Source organism: Plectropomus leopardus, chromosome 22 (genome assembly GCF_026936395.1).
Source record: "Plectropomus leopardus strain MGB_pleo_1.0 chromosome 22, ASM2693639v1, whole genome shotgun sequence".
In the NCBI taxonomy this organism is placed as follows: domain Eukaryota; kingdom Metazoa; phylum Chordata; class Actinopteri; order Perciformes; family Serranidae; genus Plectropomus; species Plectropomus leopardus.
The window spans coordinates 25,321,434-25,347,135 of NC_142197.1; the positions used below are offsets into that span (position 1 = coordinate 25,321,434).

At 39.9% G+C, this 25,702-nt stretch overlaps 2 protein-coding genes across 11 annotated transcripts in view; both read right to left on the minus strand.

Annotated features, from left to right (window-relative positions):
* LOC121961297 (DENN domain-containing protein 5B-like) overlaps positions 1 to 9,542 on the minus strand; it is a 105,178-nt gene extending 95,636 nt beyond the window's left edge. For 3 of the 7 annotated variants that reach the window (XM_042511227.2, XM_088072776.1, XM_042511224.2), the window contains exon 1: positions 9,124 to 9,542. In XM_042511227.2, the coding sequence (XP_042367161.1) occupies positions 9,124 to 9,232 (109 nt within the window). In that variant the 5' untranslated portion in view covers positions 9,233 to 9,542. The remainder of the gene's footprint in view (positions 1 to 9,123) is intronic. The other 4 variants (XM_042511228.2, XM_042511226.2, XM_042511230.2 and 1 more) reach the window with 2 other exon arrangements.
* Positions 9,543 to 14,600: 5,058 nt separating this feature from the next.
* Positions 14,601 to 23,328, minus strand: LOC121961207 (uncharacterized). 4 transcript variants are annotated; one of them, XM_042511107.2, is made up of 6 exons: positions 23,071 to 23,328; positions 20,370 to 20,439; positions 19,065 to 19,541; positions 15,380 to 18,649; positions 15,206 to 15,257; positions 14,601 to 15,078 (listed from the first exon to the last, which is right to left on the minus strand). In XM_042511107.2, the coding sequence occupies exons 2-6, from the start codon at positions 20,395 to 20,397 to the stop codon at positions 15,057 to 15,059; spliced, it is 3,849 nt and encodes a 1,282-aa protein (XP_042367041.2). In that variant the 5' UTR covers positions 20,398 to 20,439; positions 23,071 to 23,328; the 3' UTR covers positions 14,601 to 15,056. The 4 variants fall into 4 exon arrangements, with proteins under 4 accessions (XP_042367041.2, XP_087928815.1, XP_042367043.2 ...); XM_088072689.1 differs by having other exon boundaries at positions 20,049 to 20,439; XM_042511109.2 differs by lacking the exon at positions 20,370 to 20,439.
* Positions 23,329 to 25,702: the final 2,374 nt, after the last annotated feature.

The following is a 25,702-nucleotide window of genomic DNA, read 5'->3' on the forward strand; positions in this document are numbered from 1 at the left end:
TGGGGGTCTGTTAGCACCGCAAACTTATACCGCCATATACTGTATACCCCAGTGAATTTTCAGGAGGGTATGAAGGTGTGAAACATTAGATACCCAAACCTGTAGTCAGGTTAACATATTTATATTTATTTTCATCAATTTCACAACATATATTAATTTTACTGTACTTTCTTGTGAAATTGACTTGCTTTTGATATGAAATTTAAGGACCTGAACGCCACTTAATACAAGCCATTTCTTTATCCTTAAAATTGGTCACAAACTCATTACTTGTCCACTGAGGCCAAAACATCAAAAGCCATTAACAAGCTGACCAACTCTGGGTGGCTTCATGGTGAAAGACAGGAGAATGCCGCTGGTCCTGTGTGTGCGGAGGAGACAGTGGCGAGGCCTGGCCGTGTGTTACATTACAGAGATGTGTTCAGTGTAGCCTGGAGGAACTGTCTGAATGGATTAGTCTAACAGGCTTAAAAGCAGCCTGGCCGAGCTAACGGAGCACGAGGCGGCAAGCCGGGGACAAAATGCAGAGAGATGGACCAAATCACTACAGGGGGAAGAGAGGAGGTAGGAACTGATGGGCCATGACAGAAAGAAAGACGCTTCACAAAAGCAGACATGGCAAAAGTGGATTCATCAACTAAAAAAAGACAGATGGGACAAAGAAAAAGGTCAAAATATTGTCATAATGTTGAAAAACAGAATGACATAGAGTATATAGTTCCTCCTTTACAATAAAACAGGTTTGCTCTGTTTTATGGAGCTTACCGCATTATTATGCCATGTACTATTATCTGCCTATTACCCGAGCATACTTTTGTTAGCATCAGTCAACATTGGTGTGCGTCGGTGTTGTGAGCCCCTGTCATCATTAGCATATGTCAGTGGGCAGTGTCGTGCGCAAGCTTTGTGCTGACTGACTCCCAGGCCGCTCTGTGTGTGGACAGATGGTCCGGGCCAGAGGGGAGCTTTGGCTGCTCAAATGTCTTTGTGTCCCTCTGCAGCCCGAGGACACTCCCACCACAGCCCGGGCCGACACACCTCCGTGCTCCAGTCACCAGCCAACTTCACAGCTCGCAGCGGCGGCGAGGGAGCTCTTTGAACGATCTGAATATTAATAGCCAGGAGCAGGATTAGACTGGCCCGCTGTGGCTGCTGGCTGTCCCGGAGGAGGACCAAACAGCTCAGACTGTTTACACTAAAGTGGCAGGCGAGCTCCACACAGGTGCGTTTCTGGGTTATACATTCATCACATCGTCCTCATGAGGCCAGGTCACTAATCTTTATTAGCACAGTCCTTTTACCTCAAAACACCTCCTTCATCACAACAGCTCATGTGGTTACATATCATGCCTAAATAAGAACCTGCGTCACTTTTATGTTAAATTCACAATGTAGATGATAATTTTCTTTAAATTTTGAGAAGATTCTTGATTTAAATGAGAAAGAATGATAAAAGATCACCTGCTCCAGAAGCAGGACACCATGCATATCAACAAATATACAGGTTATTCCATACTGCTGGTCTGATAGTACTTCACTCTATAACTTAAGGCTGGACAATATAGCTTTAAAATAATACTTTATTTAACTTTACTGTAACAGAACACCATTTAGCTTTATTACAGCATAACTTTGTTTAACTTTATGCTTACTAGTAGGTGGCACCTGGTACGGTAGCTCTGCCACCTGTGTGTGAATGTGTGTGTGAATGGGTGAATGTCACCTGTCTTGTAAAAACGCTTTGAATGGTCAAAAAGACTAGAAAAGCACTAAACTAAACAAGTACAGTCCATTTACCATAATAAAGTTTAAGTACTGTTATAATATTTTTTTTTTCTGTGAAGCCTCCCGTCTACAGTTAGCTGTTAGCAAAAGTTAAAGTGTTAAAGTATTCCTTTAAACGTAAGGATTTATTCACTGTGGGCAAACCTACAGCTCTCACATTCATATTTTAATAGTATTTGCCAGTCACTCTGGTGCTCCGTGGTCTCAAATTGCACGCGTAAGTCGCAGTCTGGGGGCCTGCAGATACAAAAACACACGCTTCACCTGATATATACCATTAAATTCATTAGTTAAACTGTTACCGTGGCACAGTTTACTCTGTAAACTAAAAACAGATTAACAGTTCTCCAGTTCAAATGTTAATCTGCAAGTCGCAATGGTGCTCCATGGTCACAAAATGCCACAAAACTGTAGCTGTCTGGAGCCATGAAAACAAAAACACACGCCTTGCCTGCTCATACTAACAGAAGAAAAATGATCTGGACAGGCAGAGTAGTGTGTGTGACATATCATGAATGAATCTTTCTTTGTGTGTGTGAGTCAATGAGAAGGAGAGAGAAAGAACCAAAACGCTGTAGCGAGTCTAATACTGATGGTTAAAAAAAGTGATAATTCATACTTGATGATTGCAATATAGTCAATTTAAACATCCAATGGGGAACAAGCCACGATACATAGAGTATAGTGGATGCATCACCCACCCCTACTGTAACTAAGCAGAACATGGTCATTAACAAACAGACTGAAACTTGCCTAAAGTGGAGCTGTTATAAAAGATATTCACCTTGAAGTGGACATGCTGAAACTTGTAAGAAGAGAGGAAATCTGTTCCTCTCTAAAGGGAGTTATTGGCACCTGGTGAGGAAGCGGAGGCGGCTGTAAACCCCTGAGATTTAAGCAGCCCGGCCGATTCTCCCTGAGGTGACATTAACTCATTTACATCCACGTTACAGCCAAAGACCGACCTGGAACAGGACACTGAACAAAGCCCATCTATCAGAGCAGAGCAGGGATCACTGCTGTGGGAGAGCACGCGGTGACGCTCGGGTGTGAGGAGTGGGAGGTGTGAGACAGAGGAGGAGATAAAAGGAAGGAGAAGAGGAGAAAGTCTGGAGCTGGCGGAGCCAAACGTGACTGGCAAGTGGTGGCAAGTTGAACACCTGATAGAGGGGATCATCTTAGAAATGAAACTGAGAGTTTATTGTTTTCAGAAGTGCATCATCATCACAGCCTCCACTGTGTGTGTGTGTGTGTGTGTGTGTGTGTGTGTGTTTACATACTGCACATCTGTGTGTGTTCATGCATGCATTACAGTAACGATACATGCAAACCAGCACAAACCTTTTGCCCTCTGCTCTGTCACTGTCACATCTTTGACTGTGGGTAAAGTGGTTTAAAATCAGCCCTCCAGCAGCTCTGCAGGGCTGGATGACTGCCACCTCCTGATCAGGGGTACAAGACACACATCTGACGCTGTGACAGCACTGACCTCATATCTCAATCTACAACTGGCACGCCAAACATCTCCCCAAATTAACTCCCCGCTCCTCTCACCTTTCCACTGCACAATGCTGCTGCTGACCCTGAATGCATCTGGTGGGAGAATGCAGGGGCTATTTCAAACTCTGCGTGCCAGCCAGGGGGTATTTATACCGCAGAGGCTCCATGGCACGGTATTGGCTGGCTGTCTGGATGATAACGCGGCGAGTTATGGGAGGAATTAAAGCTGCTCATTAGCCTTCAAGCTCAGGATCTATAATGGGCATGAACTGAAATAAATGAAATACTGGGGGATCTTGTAGACAGAAGACCAGGGATACTCTGCTTGGGGGCCACTTTTGCGACATAATAGGAGGCCAGGGGCCAGTCGCAGCAGCCCCATGCGTGTTTCTAGGATTTCAGGACATTTCTGGGATTTTAGCATGTTACAGGACTTGAGGACATTTCTTGGGTTTTACAATGCTTCTAGGATTTTAGGACACAAGTAGGATTTCAGAACATTTCAAGGATTTTAGGATGTTTTTGGCTTTTAGGACATTTATAGGATTTAAGGGCATCTCTAAGAGTGTAGATATAATTAGCATTTTAGGACATTAGAGTCTTAGCTAGGACCTCTGTCAGGGGGTGTGCGGGATCCTGCACTTGCACTTGCACTTTTTTTTAATGAACAAGCTCTATTTTGATGCTGTTTTATGCACTCCTGCACCTCATGTATACTAAAAGTACAAGAACAATTCCCAGTGTGAATCACTTTATTTTTATTGTGCATTAGAAAATTGTTGGGGGGGCCACCAGGCATACATATATAATGCGGGCTAGCTTTGGCCCATGGGCCATAAGTTGAGTATCACTGCAGTAGACTCACACACAGACAGAGAGGTGGCAATGTAAACCATGAAGAAGCCTGAGGCAGGTCTACAGGAAGTCTGGCTCTCTGACTGGAACAATGGGCTGAGGGAAATAAGGCCGCAGTGCCACACAAAGAGCAGGGAGGAGGGGAATCACAGCCCAAAATAAGCAAAGCCTAGAACGCTGCTTAATGTGGGTCACTGCAATTAGATCTGCCTATAACTCAGGGTTTATGGGGATGCTGAGACGAAGCTGTGTGCTTGACAAAAACATAAGGTTTTGGGAGCACCAAAGACAACATGTTGCTATCAATCATGGCGGCATTAGTGTAGTCTGGGTGATGGTGCATCATGGGGGAGGACAGCAACAGGCCTGATCAGAATTGTAAATGATCTCCAGTGAAGTGTAGAAGGGTGGAGGCTCAGTGAGGCTCCTCACTGAGGCTCCTGATGAAGACATGGGGTTGGGCAGCTCCGGGGATGACTGAGGGACAGGGGGATGTAACGTTCTGCTAATGCTCCATTTATGTTTACGTCAGACTTAAGCTAAGATCTATACTCAAATTCATACTGTTCTTTAGTATTCTGGTAACATGCACATGTATCAGTGTGTCATATTGTGCCATATACTTTTGTCCAGTTGTTTTCCTCGTGCTTCATGTGCAGAACACACTAGTGACACGCAAGTTAGCCTGGACTGAACCTCAAAGAATGAGAGGACATACAACAGCAGCTCTGATCTTTTTTTCTATCTTTTCAGAACATCCTCAGACTCAGGATTCATGGGTAAAAAATTGATAACAAGAAAATACAAGCCTCGTCATCCAGGAATCCTCGCTATTAAAGTTTAGCAAACATCTTCTTTCACAGCAACAGCAGCAAAGAAAAATCATTCAGTGTTCAGTGTGGAGGAGAGCACATCAGAGGAAACAGCATCGCAACAGCAGCAGCTAATCATGTGCAGTGACAACAGCCGTTTAAAGATGTGTCACCTCCCATGATCTCATCAACTCACACAGCGATGACATCATCGACAACCCCCACCACCATTTCTTTCATAGTTACTGCATTTTATGAAGATAACTGATAGATATATATCTTAATACCAGCTCCATCAGTGCATCATAAAAAGGTGAGTTTCACTTAGAGATGCAATAATTACTTGATTAAAGCTGGGGTAGGTAATTTTATTTTGTTGTATTGCAATTCAAGTTGTCAGAGAGAACACTAGTCTGTTGTCTGACTTCAGAAAATCTGAACTGGGATGGGAGACTTTGGCCAATCAGAATGCTGCAAAAAAAAAGTTCCAGCATCAACAACAACTGCCTGCACACACACACACACACACACACACACACACACACACACACACACACACACACACACACACACACACACACAAACACACAAACACACACAATCCTTCCAATCCAGAGACATAAACAAAATGTCACACACACAGAAACTGACACTTGAAACTCTAAAATCCTCTGCAACACGTGTCCCTCAAATAGAACTGATTTTGGCAGCAGTACTTGAAAAAAAGTCTCCTTCGGGTCAAAAAATGTGCAATCACATCTCACTGAAACTTTACTGTCCTGAACTTTGGCCCAGAGACTCAGTTCCACAGACAGAACCTACCGATATGCGTGTGATGCAACACCTCGGCAACAAAGCGTGCAGCCCTCTGCGCCGTAAAAACACAGCCATGAGGTAACGCTTGCCCTACTCTGATGACATGATCAGGCTGATACTGGACGGGAGCACAATAACTGAGCCAATGAGAGAATGTATGCTGACAGAGTAAACACAACAACAGAATCGTCCTGTCAAATGTACTGATACTAAACAAAGCTCCACATGTGGAACCCCTCATCAACTCTCAGCTTCTGTTCTTAAAATCATTCTCCAACAACCCTAACCACACTCACTGCAGCCTTTAATGCAACTCTGCTTTCACTTAGGGACTGTTTGTTATTTATGTGCGGCTGTAAAAAGGAGGAGGCATGCCAAATATTTTTTTAAACACTGAGGAGGAATTGGTGGTTTGAGGCGTATACGACTTCAAATGGCTGGATTTTCTACAAAGAGACAGGTGATCTAATGAAATAGATGGAAAGGTATTGCATAAATTACATTTAAACAAGTATCTGAGCAAAGCTAATTCAGATTTACTAAATGTATGAATGAAATTAATTTAGATTTACTAAATATCTGACCAAAATTAATTTAGGTTCATTAACTATCCGAACAAAAATAATTAACATTTCCTAAATATCTAAAAAAAAAAAACATAATTTAGATTTACTGAATATTTGTGGGAAAAAATTAGAAAAAAGTATCTAAGCGAAGTTCATTCAAATTTACTAAATATCTGAGCAAAATTCAGTCAAATGTAGTATAGGGCAGACAACTTTAAATGGCTGTATTTTTTATTTATTCTACCACCGATTTCGAAAGAAAGCACCAGCATGTTTCCTTTAAAAACTGCCAAAACAACCCTATATCATTGATCATAGCTAGAAACTGAAAAACAGAAATTAGTGTTGAAATTTAAATTTCCCAACAGTCCTTTTACACATTATGAAGGACAAATGCTTCCATCAGAAAAAAAAACAAATCTTCGCTTAAAATAGAGATGTTTCATCCAAATCATTTTAATCTTTGTCACGTTTAAAATCTTGCCAAAAATAAACCATCTGCATGAACTAGCCCACCCGCAGGATAAGAGTAAAAAATGGAGGCTTTTTTTTAACTCCGGGATTTCATCTTTAACTTTTAACTTTTCACTTTCAGAAATTGAAAGGTCAGTTTTCGAAATCTAATATCCAATTTATGGTGTGGGGAGGGTCATGCAGTTTTCCCAAGTTACTTAGGAAGGCTCAAGGAAAAAAGCTTTGGGGGTTAGTTAAAAAAAATATAGATAAATAAGTCACACCCCAACCATCCACCTCCTGTTATTAATAATGAACAGTCTCCAATTTAATCAGAAACACCAAAAAAAAAAAAAAAAAAAAAAACATAAACTGGTCAGGGGGGATAGCTTGCTTTAAAAACAATCCTTATTTGTAGGATTTTCTTAACTATCGACGTCACATAAAACCAGAGGAATCCAGCTCAGTTTGCCCAACATGCTGCACATGTAACCTAAGATAATGTCAAAGTAAGTGGAAAACACGGTGAGTAAAAACTACATAATGAACAGTAGTTTCACTCTGACAGGATCAGGCAGCACAGCGGAGCACAGGAAGCTTCCATCAGATTAGAACATTTCGAAAAGATCCTGGAGATCTTTCAGATCTGTCACTGTTGACACTGACGGAGCAGAGGAGCTGCTGACTCAAACAAACCTACTGCAACTCTGTGCTGTTGTTAAAGGGATAATTCAGTGTTTTTCAAGTGCGGTCGTACCGGGTACTTAATGATAGTTAATGTATTGCATACACTAGATGCTAGTTAGCACGCCTCTCCTTTGGAGAAACAGGTTGGAGGCTGACAGTGAAGTAAGTAATGTACTGCTGAGGATGGGGGCCAACAACAAAATGTAAAATAAAAAATATTATCAGTGTAAGTGTACACTATATTGGGAGTATTTTCACCACTTTAATGTTAGAGAGTAATTTCTAATGGAAAAACGCATTAAATCTCTCTGTGTCAATGCCAGACTTCGTTGAGAAAAACAGTATTTTTACATCTCTGAGCACAGGAGCTGCTGGTCTACTGCTGCCTCAATTTGTTTGCTTGTGGTTGTTTATTGTGTGACTTTGGCATTTGAAGTGATTAGTTTTGATTCACTTAAGTCACAAAATAACACAAACAAACTTATTGATCTAAGCAGCAGTAGACCAGCAGCTCCTGTGTTCAGAGAGCTAAAATTACATTTTTTTTCTCAATGGAGTCTGGTGGCTCTGATGAGTGACAGCTTTGTGACAATGTATAGTTGAATAAAATATGTTTTGTTGCTGAATCCGACCACAGCAGGACATTGTTTAGCCTCTGTTTCAGCACTCCAGCCTGCTTTTCTGAACTGGGGGTGTGCTGACTGACATTCACTGCATGTAACACACTGACTGTGGATAAGTATTAGCCTCACCTACAAAAAATCTGAATTGGGGCACCCAGTAGCTCACCTGGTAGAGCAGGCACCCCATGTACAGGGACTGTGTCCTTGTTTGACTCAAGCCTGCAGCCCTTTGCTGCATTTCATCCCCTCTCACTCCCTTTCACCCTTAGTCTGTCTACATACTGTACAATAAAGGCAAAAGCCAAAACAAGGATCTTTTAAAAAGATCCAATTAGCCCAAAATTAGCTTGGTTTCTTTCAGAACTATGGGAAGAAAAAAAAAGAGAATAAGAAATAACCCCAAAAAATAGCAAGAAATTAGTAAAAATACAAGAAAACTGGCTGCAAATTAGAGAGAAAGGTTAAAGTGAAGGAAAAAAAGTGCTTAAAAATTAAAATAATTATGTAAACTAATTTAAAATATATAATTAAAATGATTGTAAATACTCTGTGGATGTAGTATCTGGATGTTTTTCCTTGATTTAGAAAAAATCTAAATCAAATATTTACTGTGATTGGTTTAACATTTTTTAATCAAGTTGCTCACTTTTTTCCATGTTTTTGAGAAAAATCAAACCAATTTCCTCAAGGTACAAATACCAGTAAAAGGCATCTGAACAAGAAAACTGATGCTGATCCAGATTTTAAAGGGCTAATGTATGAGCTCTGTGTCAATAAACGAGTCATTAATGTTATTTAGTGCTTACAGTGTGTAATTTGCTCTCATGATAACTTGGATGCTGACTCTGGGTTTTGTGGTTTCTGTCACAGTGTAGCATATGACTGAATATACTGTGCATGCTTTAGCCACAAAGCTGTGGAAGGACATTTTTAGTCAACAATATTCCTAAAATGTGTTGAGCTGGAGGGCTGTTGCTCTTTTTATTTTTCAAAACAACAAGGGATCGTGGAGGAGAGAGCTCTTACCTGCTAACTCATCCGGTTCCAATCCAGTTTCGGTGTCTATCCCACAGATGACAAAGTAATGAGCGAAGCGGCAGGGCGCCGCGCCGGACACCGCGGAGCTCCCACTCATCGCGGCTACAGAGAGCAGCGCTGCCCGCTAGCAGCTCCTCCAGCGACACATCTCCAGGAAAACCGGGAAAACTGGATACAAAAGCTCGGCTAAAAGACGCTGCTAGTCTCTGTCCGTTTCCGCCTGAGAACAAAAGCTTGGTAGTAAACCGAAGTTGTTTTTAAATGTTGTTCCAGTGTCGGTGTGCTCTCGGTGAACCGTGTCCGCGGAGCTCACTGACTCTGTGCTGCATGTGCAGCCCGGGAGAGCCGCTGCTGGCAGGCTCCGCCCCGCTCCGTGGCGTACGGAGGAGCCCTCTGCAGGGCGGGACATTCAAACCTGCTCCTCCACTCAGGCTGTCCAGGAGACACGTGTGTCTCATCTGCAGTTTTTGCCGGATTGGAAATGTTAAACAATCATGACAGCGGTTATCGTAAATATCGTAAGCCGGTCACAATCACAACAACAAATAGGCTACATTTATAACTTTAATAAACTTCAAGCAACTTTTTGACAAATCGACCTATAGCCACTGCCTCAGAGAGACGCTATTTCTCAGTCTACAGGTCAGCCCTCAATTGACGTCGATGGGTTTTTTTTCCAGCGGGTGTCCGAGTGTTTACGAAAACAAACGACAGCTCGACTAACGTGACTCAAACGAGGCCTCCGCCAAACGCGACCGGCTGTAAGGAGATCATGTGAGAGGTGTGAGCACAGATATAGGAGCCAGGAGATGAGTTAAAATGAGACGTGGACTAACACTGGTCAAATTATCGTACATTACGGCAGTTTTGGAATTATTGATCGTGCAGAGGGCAAAATTCTACAATTCTACAATTTCATTTAGCAGACGCTTTTATCCAAAGCGACGTACAACACAAGCAAGAATTTAGACTTAAGCAAGAATTTGGACTTACGCAAGAATTTAGACTTAAAGCAAGAATTTAGACTTAAAAATTATTGCACAAATACGATAATTATCATACAACACAGGTGCTCACCCAGCTAGCAATTTTTGTGTCTAAAAATGTTCGTAGAACAGTAAAATGCAAATGTTTTAGTAACCTTTTCAGCAGCAAGTTTTTTTATGTTCCCAGGATGGTCTAAAGTTTGGGCATTATTCTCTACAAAAAAATGTAATAATTGTTGTAAATAAATGTTAATATATCACATTACATTACATTTTAATCTAAGAAAAATGTGTCATCTCAGTCCTCGAATAACTTTGTTTGAATGTTGCTTTGAAAATGTTCTTGTTTTGTTCTCATGTAATGTTGTAGGAATGTTTTATAGAAGAACATTATGATCTGTCACCTCTCTACATCACCAAAAATCCTCAGAATGTTGCAGTTGTAACGTTAGATCTCCAGTGAACTTCCAGTTCATTGTTCCAGAGGTTTTTTGTGCGAGCTGAATAATGCACAGAGGTCTCCTCCTCTCCCAAACAAACAAGCAGGTGATCAAAACCGGTACGAACACTGAATAAAGCGCCGTCACCTTAAAAATATGCTTTTCTCCAACGCTCTCTTCAATGAGGGGCTGCTAATAATAATGGCTGACCAAAAAGGTGTGAAACCATGAATGTCCCTATCGCCATCAGTGTTTGGTTTGTCCGTTGTGGGCTGCATGTGCTCCGTATGAAGATATAAATGGCTCATTCTAAAGTAATAAAAAAAAAAAAACAACAACCCACAATAATTCTTATTTCCAGGAAAGACACTTAAAAAACAGACTTGTCATACTATATTCCACTTCTGCCAGTGTATCCCCCTAAATCCCACACACTGGACCTTTAACCCTTTAAACCTATTGACTTTTTTCTAAAGCACGGGGGGAAAGGTAATGACCAATTTAGCAAGAAGTTTCACACACATTGCAAGAAATTAGGAAAAGGTGACAAAAAAGTTTTTGTTTTTTTTTTAAATTTAGGGGAGTATTAATAGAAAAATATCCAGAAAACAGGGGAAAATGTCCAGAAAGCTATATTCATAATATATTGGTATTACAAAAAAGTATCTTACAGAGAAAAAAATATGTAAAATAAATAGATATAGTATAATTTTTAGCATCTTTTTAAAGGCTTGTTTGTTTGTTGCTGTTTTTAAAATAATCTTTGGGCATTATGTTGTTAATGTGCTTCTTTGCCGTCTCCTCTTGGTTTTTAAAGAAATTAACAAACTTTTAAAAACAAATTTTACATTTTTAAAAAGGATTGTTTGTTTCATTGATATTTTGTGGGTTTTTTTGCTTGTTTTCAGGTTGGTTTTTTTTCTAAAATCCCAGATCTGGGGTCAATCTGGTCACACTTGCAAAATAACAAAAACACCCAAAATCTGCTCTTTAAAGGAAATATTGGGACAATTTCAACTCCCAAATTTTGGGGTGACTTTCATGGCTTTTGGAAAATGGTGTCATTTTTTCCCCCTTATCCACGTAAAACTTATTTCACTGCTGTAAAATCAACAAACATGGAACAATGCAAGGTTTGACAGAGGAAATGTGTTTGGTTTCAGAGATCATCAATCTGTACATTTTTATATCAATGGCTCCCTCTAGTGGCAAAATAAAGGAGTACACAAGACGAACAGTATTCTGATTATTTATGGTATGTATTATGCAAGGTGGTAAGAAAAGAAATGTATTTTTTTTGCCAATATTTTTTGAGGAGAATGTTTTGTTACCCAAACATATGCAGTATAATGAAACACAGTACCATAATAGTAAAAAATGAAAAAAGAGGATTACTGTTGAAAATTTTACAAACATTTTCACAAACACAAACATAAATTCACATAAACATAAATAAATAAATGTGTGTTTGTGTGTGTGTATTATTTTGTGTGCTCTTTATTTTTTCAACCAACATCAGTCCTAATAATATATACTGTATATATATATGTGTGTGTGTGTGTGTGTGTGTGTGTGTGTATAAATGTCTCTCTCTAGTGGTGAAATAGAGCACATGAGACAAACATACAAAGTTTTTATCTATTTCACTGTCTCTCTCTCTATATATATACTGTATATATATGTATGTATGTATATATATATATATATATATATATATATATATATATAGAGAGAGAGAGAGAGAGAGAGAGAGAGAGAGAGAGATGATAGATAAATACATCCAGTGCTGTGCTGTGAAAACACACCTCAACACTTTCATTATGGACATTTTTGTCCAAATGGGTCATTTTTCATGTTTGTTTTTGCAATCATTTTGGCCTCTTGATACATTTTGAAATTCCAATTTCAATTTGGATAAACCAGCTAGAGTGACCACAAGCTGGTAAGACCAGCTAAACCATCAAAAATGATGCAAAAACATACCTTAAACTGGTCAACCTACTTACCCATCGTAAATTGGTCAAGCTGTTAGTTTTTAGCATTTTGCTCTTTATGTTGAAACTGCTATTTGTTCAATTAAAATATGTGATAATATTTGATGTTTATAAATTGATTTCGCAACCAAACTAGCACAAGGCATTTTCCCCTTCTCAAACTCTTCACCTTCTCATTTTTTTTTAAAAAAAGCTCAGGTTTCAAGGGTTAAAGATACCTACAGTTACTTTCTCACTAGTCAAAATGTTTGTTCTTGATATCAGCAATTAATTTCTTGCCAGTGGAAATGTTTTTTGTACATATCTGTGACTTAATTGTAACTATTCAACTTTTGCCATTGTTATCTATTCAAACTTTCTCTTTCAACCACAACATTCCTCTATGCAATTATTCCAATTCTATGTGCAATATTCTTTAACTCTAGGCCAAATTCACCATGTTACACATTGAATATGTTGTATATATTATTGCTATTCTTACTTTTGTATTTATTGTTGGTATTGTAGCTTTGCACACATATTTACATTCTTATATTTTTAACTTACATATTAGTAGGTACATTGTACATTGTAGCATATGCACATTTATAGTTTCTTTTTACACTTACTAGGCACATTATCTTTATTATAATTTCAATTTTCACAGATTAGAGCTGGTTGTATTTGACATTTATGTTTACACACTTACATAATGAGTATATTTATCCACATACTTTTTAAAGATCTTAATATTTACACACAGTGCCAGTTGTTTGCTCTTACTGTATTTCTATTTTATGTTGTTACTGTACGACTGTAACAAACCGCGGGGATCAATGAAGTATTTCTGATTATGAAACTTGGTTACAGATATGTATAATTCAATTTTGACATGTCATAATTCCAAGCTGATATATCTATAATGTAATTTTGACTAGTTGCAATTCTGATTGACATCTAGAATTCTCACAATTAGAGATGTAAATTATTGATATTAACAATTCAGTTCCCATTAGTGGAAATGTCAGTTATTTACATAAACAAATAAGTTATCTCTAGTCAAATTGTTTGTTCTTGCCATCAGACAGATAACGGATATCATAACTAGAATCCTAGTAGATACCTAAAATCAATTCCAAGAAGCCAAAATAACATTATCAATGTGTCGTCTTGGAATTCTAACTGGTAAAAATGTCATTTCAAATATCTCCTATTTCATTTGAGGTATCTGAAATACATTTGTAAATAGTAGCAATTGTGTTATTATTGATTACAATCATATCTGAGATATCTACAGTTTTATAACTATAACTTTTATAACTATAATATACTCATAACTGAATTTTAGATAACAAAATAGGTATTTCCACTGATCAAAAATGTTATTGTAGATCTCTTCAATGTCGCATATATCCTACATATTCAAAATGAATATGCTAATTTTAAAGTTAACCAATGGCATTGTGGTTCCTCAATGATGACACACCCAAATATCCACGGTTTGTTGGTCAAATTGGAAATGCAGTTGTTCAAATGTATATGGATATTACATTTCCACAAGTCACAATCCTTTGTTTCAATGTATAGAAATTATTGTTGATGTCTGTAATCATTATTCTTAAGGGTGAAGAAGAATTACTGATGTCTGTGATTACAGATATATGTAACAGACATCTTGAGCCATTAAAAACCATTCCCACTGGTTAAAACTAATTGCTACTGGTCAGGACTTTGAATGAAATGTTAGAAAGGCTTGCCATAGACTCGAGGTGACGTTTCCAGCTACGTGTTCATTAGTCAGATAAGAACATGTAGCTCAAAACATCAGGTCGATGTTACTGAATTATATTTTTAAGGACGCAGTCTAGTGTTCAGACTTTGTTTTTTTGCTTGAAATATCTCTGGCCCAGCACCATGTTATCTGACATCTGAATGAGTGGGCTTTTGTGAAATTTTTACCATAGAATCTTACCTTACGGCATGTGTGCAGTGAAAAACTGACCTCATGTAGGCTAATTCACCACAGATTTGGTGGTGGGTAATTAGCAGAGCACGAGGGACAAACAGATTGTTTAAGACTTTTATGTATTTTCATATTAACTCTTTTAAAAAGCAATGTAACACAGCATAGTGCAATCAGAACAAAGTTCTCAAAGTAAAAACAAAAGGTTACACAGTATTCAGAGCAAAAACAAAGAAAATGAACAACTCGATGCAAAATGTTCAGACAGTTTGAGGTAGCAGGTAAAAGGAACATTTTTCTGTTAGTATCAAAACAATAAACAATGCCATTTCCAACAAGTATACCACAGTATACATATATACAGTATACATATAAACACACAAACTGTTCAAACACAGAAAATGCTTTGGAAAATAAAGATCAAATCAGTTACAACACTGGCTGATGTTTTAGCCCATCAACCGCCTGTCCCTTTGGGAGTGGAACAAACTTAGGAATCGTCGAAACTGCCATCTTTTTCCTCAGTGATGGGGGCCTTGGGGAAGATCTACAGGTCATCTCAATCCAGCTCAATTCTCCAACTAGAAAAAGCAGCAACAAGAGAACAAAGGATTACACCCGCATCTCTCAAACAACAGCCTGATGAAATAAACAGCATGCGAGTTGGCTGTAAGAGAATTGTTATGTATGGGAAATTCTGAATATCACCTTTCATTGGACTTGTTGGCTGATCTCCACTTGTATCCTTCACCAGGGAGGCCTGTGGTAAGAGTAAGGGGGTTGGGACAATGCCTTTTAATTAATACACATTTAAAACAATTAAATTGACAATTATATGAATTTATTGAGGAAGTTCATTTTAGAAACCTCAAAAGAACACACTTGGTTTTACTGTGGACTCCCGTCTTATGTCCACTGTCCTCTGTATGGCCTCAGTCTTGCTCTGCTTCACCCAGCGGGCTGCAGTCTCATAGGAGGGCCGCCTTTGTCTGGCCCTGCGACGGTGACGTGGCCCTGGTCTAGCTTCCCTTGACAAAGTATTTGAAGTGCTGGAGTACTCCTCCATCCCCAGGTTAGGTTTTCTGTCTCTCCGTGTTGGGTGATATCCTTCCTTCCAGTCTTTGATCACCTGTTCCCTTGTTGATAATGGCTTAGTACCAAAAGATGATGGGCCTTTTGAAATGGTACAAGGGCGGTTTATTGTCGAGGGGTTGCTGTTAGCGGGCTGAAGTTCAGATGAAGACAAATGTCTTGGAGCAAATGCGACATTTTCTCCAGGATGAGACAAAGCTCTTGAGACAGCTAAACTGCATCTGGCTTCAGAAGGCTGTCTGCTTGTAGAAGGCAAATTGTTCAAGGATGTGGATGGGCCTTTCTGTCCTGGTAAAGAAAGTTGTCTCGAAACCACTTTGGATTTTGATATGTTGGCCTGAACATCATTGTCCTTTACATGGTGTCTATTATTTGCAGGCTGTGATTTGGATGACAACGAGTCTGTCTTTGGGCTGGATGCTGTGGTGGTCTTTGGAAGCAGAGTACCATTTTTACCCTGCTTGTGGACTCTAGATTCATTTAAAAGTTTCAAGTTTTTAGCAGGTTGAGAAGGCTCCGCAACAAAAAGGCAGGAATTCAGAGGATTAGGACCAACAATAGGGTCAGTCTCTTCGTCTGCAGACAGGGTCTGCTTCTCTGAGTCTTCAGGTGACAGTCTGGTTTTTTGAGGCTGTGCCCTGCCAGTTCTACAAAGACTGTCCACAATTTCAGAAGAAGTTCTGTTTTTTGTGGTAGATACATCATCACCACTATACTCTGATCTCGATGTAAGAAATCCCTCTGTATTTGCTGTCTTTTTGAAAAATTTGCTTTTTTTAACCACTTTGTCAGAATCATGGAAAACTGCCCTTCTCTTTGACATCCTTTGCCTGTTGTTCTTGTGATCGCCATGCTCAGAGCTACCTTTAGCTCCAATCAGCTGTCCACTCCTCCTCAAGCTTTGTGACAGGTCAGAGCATGCATCCTGCATTACGTCTTGAACCTTTGTATCATGGAATTTAGACCTATGCTGTGGCGGTGATGGGTCTGCAGAGGACAGTCTAGTTTCTTGAATTGTTTCTTCATCAGTTCCAGAGTCACTGACCACAGTTATAGGTGACTGTCTCCTTTCTTTAACACATGAGGCATCATAACTGCCTAACCCCGTAAACAAGGATCTCTTCCTGCTTGGCTTTTTGTAGTTTTGGCCATTGTCGTCCTCTGAATCAGAGTCGATTATAATAATTTCAATTAGTTCTTCATTTGAAGAATTTTGTCTGTTATGTTGAACATGCTCAGAAGGCGCTTTAGTTTTAATGCGCTGCCCCCAATTTTCTGCATCTACATCATCATCTGAGCTTGAAGAGAAAAATGACTTTCCTTTTGCGATTGTATTGCTGTTTTGGTCGCTTTGATCCTTCATGTCAGATCTACTTGTTACTATCTCATCCTGTTTTGAAATCTTGTGTTCTTTGGTTTTAGTTTGAGCATGCTTAGGGTTTGCTTGAACCTTTTGTCTAAGTCCTTCCAAAATTCTGGACTTTTCCGAGCTAGTTTGACCTTTTGGCATATGTGTAACCTCTGAGCATTCATCCTCTTTTGCAGACACAAAAACATCTGTCTCTGAGGGCAGAGGTGCTGAGCTCTTCAGCAACTTCTTGGACACTGTCATGATGTTGCGTTCCGATGCAGGTGAGTAATTAATACTGTCTTCAGTTTCAGAGCTATCTACAGACTCTCTCCTGTTCTTGGGTGTATGTGGTTCTCCCTCAGAGTCTGTTTCATGCTCAGGTGTGCTGCTGCCTGATGGCAACTCCAACACTGCCTTAAATTCCACCGCTGTCACTTGCTGAAAGGTCTCAAGTGTGTCAAACACCTCTACCGGTGAAAAAGCTTCTGGATATGTAGATGGCCAGAGTGTTGGATTGGGGTCACACTGTCCTTCTTGGTCTCTTGTTTCCCCGACATCTAGCGCATTTTCTTGTAAGCTATCCATGTGGTCATCATCTGCTTCAAATTTAAGGTCCGACACATCTACAGGAATGAAAAACCAGCCATCATCCATCTCATCTTCCGTCTCATCTTCATCTGTCGAAACAGAGGACGGACTACATGAAACAGAGTGGTTTTCCTGACTCCCACTATCATCTTTTGGACACAGCAGACCTTCACAACTAGTATCAGTTTTAGAACACTGTGTTATATAAAGTATCTCTGTCTTTGGTGGAGGCTGATTTTGTAGAACAAGTTCCTCATTTGAAGTGATTTCTGTCTTCATTGAAGCCTGACCCTGCACAAGTCCATAAGCATCATCTTCAAATGGTGACAGCTCAACAATGGGTTCAGATGCTTGTGTGAGTGAAGACATCTCACCAGCAATATACTCAATCTGTGGACTTTCATCTTCACTTATATCTTCATATACCAGGTCTTCAGAGTGTGCTGGACAGCTTACTTCCTTGTGCTCTGTATATGGGTGTTCATCATCTGAAATGTCTTCATACACTGACTGTTTTACAGTGTTCATAGAGAGTTCTTCCTCACCCTCCCTTTCAGATGGAGGGACGTGCTCTTCTGCCTCAGTTTCAGGAAGTGCTATGCTTGCGGGTTGGGCTATGCTTAAATCAGTTGGTAAATTCATACAACCTGCATCCCCCAAACTTATCAGGTTGCTCAGCCGTTCACTTGAGTTTGTAGAAATTGAGACCACATTATGAATCTGAATTTCATCGAGTGATGAAGTTAGCTTGGAATGTGCTATTGCTTCCTTACTGGTAAAAATACAATGCTGTTGATCACCAATGTTTTTATCTTTTTTTGGACTTGCCTCTTGATTTTCAATGGCTGATTTGAATTCAAATACTTTGTTTTCAGATACCACTGATGCTGACTTCGTTTGATGATCCTCTGACAAGTCAGTCATACATTGCACATTGTCCAACTCTACTGCATCCACTGGTTTCAGGGCTGTATCTCTGTTCGCCTGTTCTGTAATGCGGCCCTCTCTGTCATCAGGCACTTGGCCTATGCCATCCAAATGCTTGGATGGATGGAGCACTTGACTCTCATCTTCATTCTTTGTGCAGGTGGTAGGAACTTTCCTCATTATTTGTTGATTTTCTGTGGATGTAAAAAGATTAATGTTATCTATATTCCCATTCCAAAATTGTTGCAGTACAACTTCAGAAAAGCTCTCCGTCTTTGAAATGGACCCTACATTCTCCAGACTAGCAATGAGCTCCTTCAGTGCAGTTAATGAATACTGTAGAGTGGTCATGTAATTCTGAAAGTAGTTAACACACCATTTACCATAAAAAACTTTTATCATTGGTATCACCAAACGTATCATCAAAATAAATACGTTTGTTACTGCCATTTGCAGGCATAATTGCTTCCAAGTGCTTTTTTACAGACAAATCAAAATCAACCTATGCGCTCTTAAAAGATTCATTTTTAGAAACATGTTTTGAGTTTTCTACAGCAGAAAATAGTAAACCTGTTGAATGTATCTCTGATGAAGATATAGCACAATCACCTGTCTCTTTAGACTTCTGCTTAGATTTTGCCCCACTGCTCTTTGAACCGTCCTCCGTAAGTGCTTGTCCAAAAGGAGCAGTGTACTGCCCAGTCTCAGCTTTGCTGTGACTGAGCCCTGCCACATCTTCTTTGTCAGAGACCGAGGTTGTGGGGAGAAGGTCAACCTCTGGCATGGTGCGGTCCGACTGCAGTGAGTAGACTTTCCTGTCCGACGCCTTGTTGGGATATCCATAATCTTTTGTTTTTTGAGTTAAAACAGTCCCAGAGTGTGCAAGCTTTTGTTTAATAAAGCCCATTATATCGTCATCTGTAGGAGGTCCAACAGGACAGACATTTTCTGAAGATGACAGACTGCTGACAGAGGACGAAGAGACGCGCTGCTGGTAGAGGATGGGGGGAGTTCCTCCTCTCATCTGTCCACACTTTAGAGCAGCTGATGACCCTTTGACTTGCTGATGTCTGTAATGTCTTTCACCTGAAAAGTTTGTGAAAGTATTAAGTTCAATGTTGGCATTAGTTTCTGCTGACAGAGAAGATGCTGTGATACAGATTTCAGAATCTGATGTATTTTCCTTCAGTAAGGCAGTCAGCAGTGGCAAAGATTTCTGCAGTTTAGCTAGTTTAATGCTGGCATTAATGCTGGTTTTCTCTGACAGAGAAGACATCGAAGTAGAGGATTTGGAATCTGAGGAATTTCCTTTTATTAAGTCAATCAGCAGTGGCGTGGGTCTCTTTAATTTATGAGCTGTTGCTGTGGTGCCAGCTAATGAGGCAGAATTCAAATATTGTCTTTGCTGCAGTGCAGGATTTTTGTTCAAATTTGCTCCTTTCAGGAAATGTCTACAAACATTTTGCCTGGAACACTCCCTGTGTTTTTCACTGAAATAAACAGATTGTCTTATAGAGTTCTCATAAGCTGATGTCCAAAAAGAATTGCTGTGTTGGGCAGATACATGTGATGAGAAACGAAACTCAGCCTCACCGTCTCTGCTTATTTGGTAGTGACTGTTCCAAGGAATACCTTCACTATCCATGGGTACTGGGTGCTGGAATCCAGTGCTTACTATAATTGCATGTGACTTCAGTTGGTGTGGTGTGTGAGTTCACTGAAATTTTCTTGTGATTGTGCATAGCCTTGCGGCAACTAAGCTGGACTGTAAGTCACCTGAAGCTCCCCAGGATATTGAGTGGCTATCATGTTGTTTTGAATTCCATTTTAGGTTGTACCACTGATACAGATGTTACACTGATGAGAGCACCAGCATTACTTTGATGCTGAAGTACAGAATAGGCCCCTCCTTGCCTGTGTGGAAATCCAAATCACATTGCATGTAGAGCAACTTTCAAGGGATGACTTCAGTTAGCTTCATATTCTACGGAGACAAAAGGAAAATTAGCGGTAAGCTGGTGCAACATTACTACAATAAAAGGACTTTGCCACTAAAGTCTACCTTACCTAAAGTCTTGCTTATGGTAGCAGTTATTTACTGGACCAAAATATTTTTCCTGTCAGCACCACATGAAGAAATCAACAGTGTTTATACATATATACTGATTCTGCTTCCCAGCCCACCAAAGTGAGTGAGAGGATCTATTATTCACAGACAGGCAAAGAGTTGATCAATCAATGTAGATATGCCATTTTAAAACACATATACATTGAATGTTTGTATTATTTAAAAAGCTATCTGTGCACATTACATTTCACTAAACAAAAATAGACTCAGACCATAAAAAACCTCAGGTGTCTCTTATTACCACTGAGATAACTTAATACCTTCCTTTGAAGCATAAAATTGAAGACAATATGTGAGCATAGCCACACTCATTAAAAGTGTCGAGCATGCAACCATCAATCAGGCTTTACAATCTATAACCCTCCCAATAACCCCCCCTGATGAGTTCCTCAATTTAAATTTGAGCACTGCTCAGGTGTTAGTTATAACTAAGTCAATTCCTGTTAGTAAGGGAACATGGATCTATTATGACTCTGGATACAGTCGTGGGGGCGCGGCCTGGTTCATTCCTATGAGAGCAGCTCAGTGGCGCACAAGCCCCCAGGGAAGTGTGCCATGCATTGATGCAAAATTTACATAGTGGCCGAAAGTGGAATTACACCGTTTGAGTCAATGTTTTATTTACTTGACAAAACTCCCAAAGGCTCAGACATGACTATGCTCTGTCTGACAGAGTCTTCACTCACCTCTCTGCCACCGCATACAGGTGTGAATCAAGCAGTGAGATAAGCGTATTTATATTAAATGGAACAGAGCAGAAAGAGCAGTACCAGCAGAAAACCTGTCCTGAAGAGAGAACCCAGCTCAGGAGAGCAGGTCGGTGGTTTGGGGTACTAGTCTAGTGCCAGTGTGGTTAAACCTACTATCTTTGGTCCATTCTGTCCACCTGCTACTGTGGATGGGGCCCAAGTTTCATCCCACATAAATCCACTGATCCATCCATCCATCAATAACTGCTTCTCCTTTACAGGGTCACAAGGCACTGGAGTCAATCCCAGCTGACTTTGGGCGAGAGGCCGGGTATAACCTAGACAGATCACCCATAAATCAAAAGGCTGACAAAGACACAGACAACCATTTACACTTGCATTCATTTGCTTGAAAATTACCAATCACCAGTCACCAATTAAATAATTATAATATTAATTATAATATATATATATAAATTGTTGAATGAATGCAAAAAGCGATTTTCTTCTCGGATACAAGAAGCTGAAATGTGTTTCCCCCATAAGGTGTCTGGGCTTAGCATTAGAGGCATAACACTCAGACATCCGGGGTGGGGGGGTGTCTGCAATACTCTGCTCCACCAGTTGCCTCCGCAACCCTGTCCAGGATAAGAGGAAGAATATGTATGTACGGATGGATGGATGGATGGATGGATGGTTGCAGAGTTTATTGTGTTGTCTCAGATAGCAACATCAAAAAACTCCAGCTACCCTCGATTCTCCATTGTTAAACTCCTCTCAGCACAGAGTGCAGAGCGGAGCGAAGTGGAGCAGCATGTTTTCACGGTAAGCCATTAAAATACATAGGGAATACAGATGGCACAGTTTCCAGTGATAAATATTTATGCCAAACTAGTCACGTATAAAACTCTCCCGGTAATCTCTGATGCGTTTTTACAGGCACATGGCATGCTGCTCTGTGCTGCCGCTCCTGTACCTGTCTCAGTATCACCTGCGCGATGTGTCAAGCCGTCTCGAGCACTACTCGTTCTGTGGCTCTGTTTACAGCATGAGACATCTGCTGATCATTAAACTATCACCAGCGGCCGGTGATAGTTTAATACTTCTACTTCAGATTCTGCTGATTTTGTGTTCCCCGTTCTCAGAGAGACACGGTCGCATCAGTCGACATCCTGCCAGAAGTCCCGACGTGTGCGGAGGTGCGAGGGCTCGTTCATCGCTGCTTGCAGCTTTAATTGTTGTTATTATTATAACTATTATTATTATTAATATTATTCTAAGCATATCTGTCTTAGGTCACCTGGTCACATAGTGGCCAACAACTTCCTGGAGCTCACCCTGTCAGCACACTTACATGAAACAATAAGGCACACAATAAGTGTTGTGATAATAGCATTAAGTGTTTTTTGCGGAAGATCCGTTTTCATCCGGGGGAGGGGCGTTCAAGGCGTTAGTCCACAAGTTCACTCCTTTTATCGTCGTCGCTGGCTGTACAGACATTGAAATAAAAACACCAAACAACAGCAAATTGTCGTCAATGTGTGAGTGTGTGACAGTACTAGACCGTCCGCTATCAACTTACTTTCGTTTCGTCGGTTTGAAAACGCTATTGTGACGTACGTAGGGTTTTCCTACAGATTTACGTAAATGAAAGTTACACTGCGTCACACGCCTAAAGTAAAGTTAAATGGTCCAAATACACGCGTTCTTTGCGATTTATCGCTTTATAGAAACGTCGAAAAACAACAACTTTGAGATGTAACCGTCGTTTTGTCCTCGAACGTTCAACTTAACTCACCTCCGCATTTCATCGTATTTAACACATTTCTCAGCTCAGCACTCCCACAGCCTCCTCAGCTCAGCAAAGGTCCTCTGAGGTGAATATTTCCCTATGGTGAATTCACCAAGCAAAAATCCCACAGTTTAATCCAAAGATTGCCATGGGTCCGAAGTAGGAAAACGTGAGGTGAGTTTTTAAAGATAGTTTCTTTCCGGACTCGCGATTCTCCGCGTGCTTTGTCCCGGCTGGACTTCTCTGTACGTCTCAAACAAAGTTAAGAGAGACCCTGCTGCGTCGACCACACTATTTATAGGATCCTCAGCGCGAGCTCTGATTGGTGGGTTTTTGGAAGGGGCGTGTACCCCTGCTGAACAAAATATGCAGTTTTAGCTGGTTTAAGTTGGTTATAGCTGGTTTAAGATGGTTATAGCTAGTTTAGGATGGTTTTAGCTGGTTTTAGTTGGTTTAAGTTGGTTTTAGCTGGTTTAAGATGGTTATAGCTAGTTTAGGATGGTTATAGCTGGTTTTAGTTGGTTTTAGCCAGTCAAACATGATCTTAGATGGTTCTTACCCAGTTCTTGCTAGTCTTTGATGGTTTAGCTGGATGGGCCACCTGCCAGCCATGCTGGTGTAACCAGCCTGTCAAGCTGTGGACATTTATCTTCATGACAGAGGACTTAACTGATTTATGCTAAATGGTTTTCATACATCCCCCTCATGACACTGTTATTTCTCCAAACTCATGGACATTGATTTGGTTTCAATTTTACAGGAATTTCAATGGATAAACCAGCTAGAGTTGACCATCACAAGCAGGTAGCCTATGACCAGCCAAACCATTGAAAATTATGCAAAAAAGTTGGTCAAACAAGCTGGTAAACCAGTTTAACCATCTTAAGTTGGTCAAGCTATTTTTTTTTCAGTATTGGATAAGTTGTGTCAGGCCAACAACAACCAAAAACTTCAAATGTTGACTATAATAAGCTAATTACAATAGCCTATCAGTAAAATTGTAATATGTGACCTCGCTTTAAAAGTCAAATAAAGATATATCTCATATAATGTAGCCTACTCTGCATTTTCTTCTTCTGATTATTATCATTATTAGTATTATTGAATGTGAATCTGTTATCCGATTTAAGTGACCAGTGCATCAGGACTGAAGACGCACCTTTTATTTTCTAAAAATATTTTATGAAAATATTCAGGGTTTTCTCAATAACTTCCATGCAGTGTGTCCCAGTGTCTCAAATGTAATACCTAAATATATTGAACATGCAGGACATACCAATTTATATACACATTTTAATGAAAATTATTCAATTATTAATTCAATTTCATTCTTCATTAACTCTCAGTGTCACACTTAGTGTAACTGATATTAACAAACAGCCTTGAAAACTGTTGTCATCATGTGAAGTTGGTTATTGAAGTGTACAGATCAATAGTCAGTCAATCATATTTGTGTCTTTATACATTTATATAAATTCTATATGAATCATGATTTTTCCATAAAAATATTTATATAAAATAGAAAAAGCGATAAACTCAAATATGAAGAGTTAATTGCCATGTGTCCTGTGTTGTGTTCTGCATTTGAATCCCTGGATAACATGGCATAGAACTCAATGAAAAAAAAACTTTCATAAAAAGTAGAATAAAATAGAAAAACAAAGAGAAAAAGCATTACTTGGTTTGTGAAACATGGAAGATGCTGAGAAAAAATGGGGTGGTCAGTGTAATTGTAATTTTGACTTCTTTGTGAGACACACAACCTCCCACCACCTCACCAAAATGTCAGACTCTTTGATTGTAATTGTTCATTCAATTCCTTTGCATTTCAACCACGTGAGACATCCTTTCCTTCTGTCTCCTCATCAAGATTCATATCCTTTTGTCAACCACTTGAGACTTCCAACTTCCCTTCTGCTTCTTCAGCAATATCCAAATCCTTTTGTATTTTGAACTGTGATGTCTAGACGGTTTAACTCACACCTTAGGGGGTCGGTACCGATACCTGCAAGAGACAAAGAGCGCGAATACACACCTTTGGATAAGGGGCCGAGGGGTGTGTTTCTCCACAAGCATAAAATATCCAGTTTTCCCCATGCTCGGGGTCTTTCTTCATCCTGACCGCTCACATGTTGATTGACCTTTTCTTTGCAAAGGAAATAAAACCTTGTCGGCCGGCAGAAGTCTCCATTTCATTCTTCACCAGCAGAAGCAGCAGAGAATTTCCACCACATCAGTAGCTCACCTGCAGGGTGAGCATGTCAGGTGCAGAGGTTGTGTCATTGCCGCAACAGCCACAGGTTTGACTCCAACCTGCAGCTGCATGTCGCCCCCTCCTTCTATCTCTCTCTACCTTTCACACTCAAGCTGTTCTAACTATATTGAGGGCAAAACAAAAAAAGGAAACTTTAAAGAACAGAAACGGCACAATTTAAAAACACTTCAGCATTTCACAAAATACTTTGACATTCTTCAAAAACACTTTAGCATTCTTCAAAAACACTTAAACATTCTTTAAAACACTTAAACATTCTTCAAAACACTTTAACTTTCTTCAAAACACTTCAACATTTACAAAACACTAGAGAATTTCCCAAAATACAGAATTTCCCAAATCATTTCAACATTTCCCCAAAAA

Bases quoted from the DNA above. Each gene is read 5' to 3' on its own strand.
- LOC121961207 (XM_042511105.2), bottom strand. From the start codon at position 20,100: ATGGATAGTGAAGGTATTCCTTGGAACAGTCACTACCAAATAAGCAGA. The intron at 18,650-19,064 runs GTGATTGTGCTA...TTACATCCACAG, and splicing joins GCAGAAGTCTAAAGAGACAG to AAAATCAACAAATAATGAGG. The intron at 15,258-15,379 runs GTGTGTTCTTTT...CTCTTACCACAG, and splicing joins GGAGTCCACAGTAAAACCAA to GCCTCCCTGGTGAAGGATAC.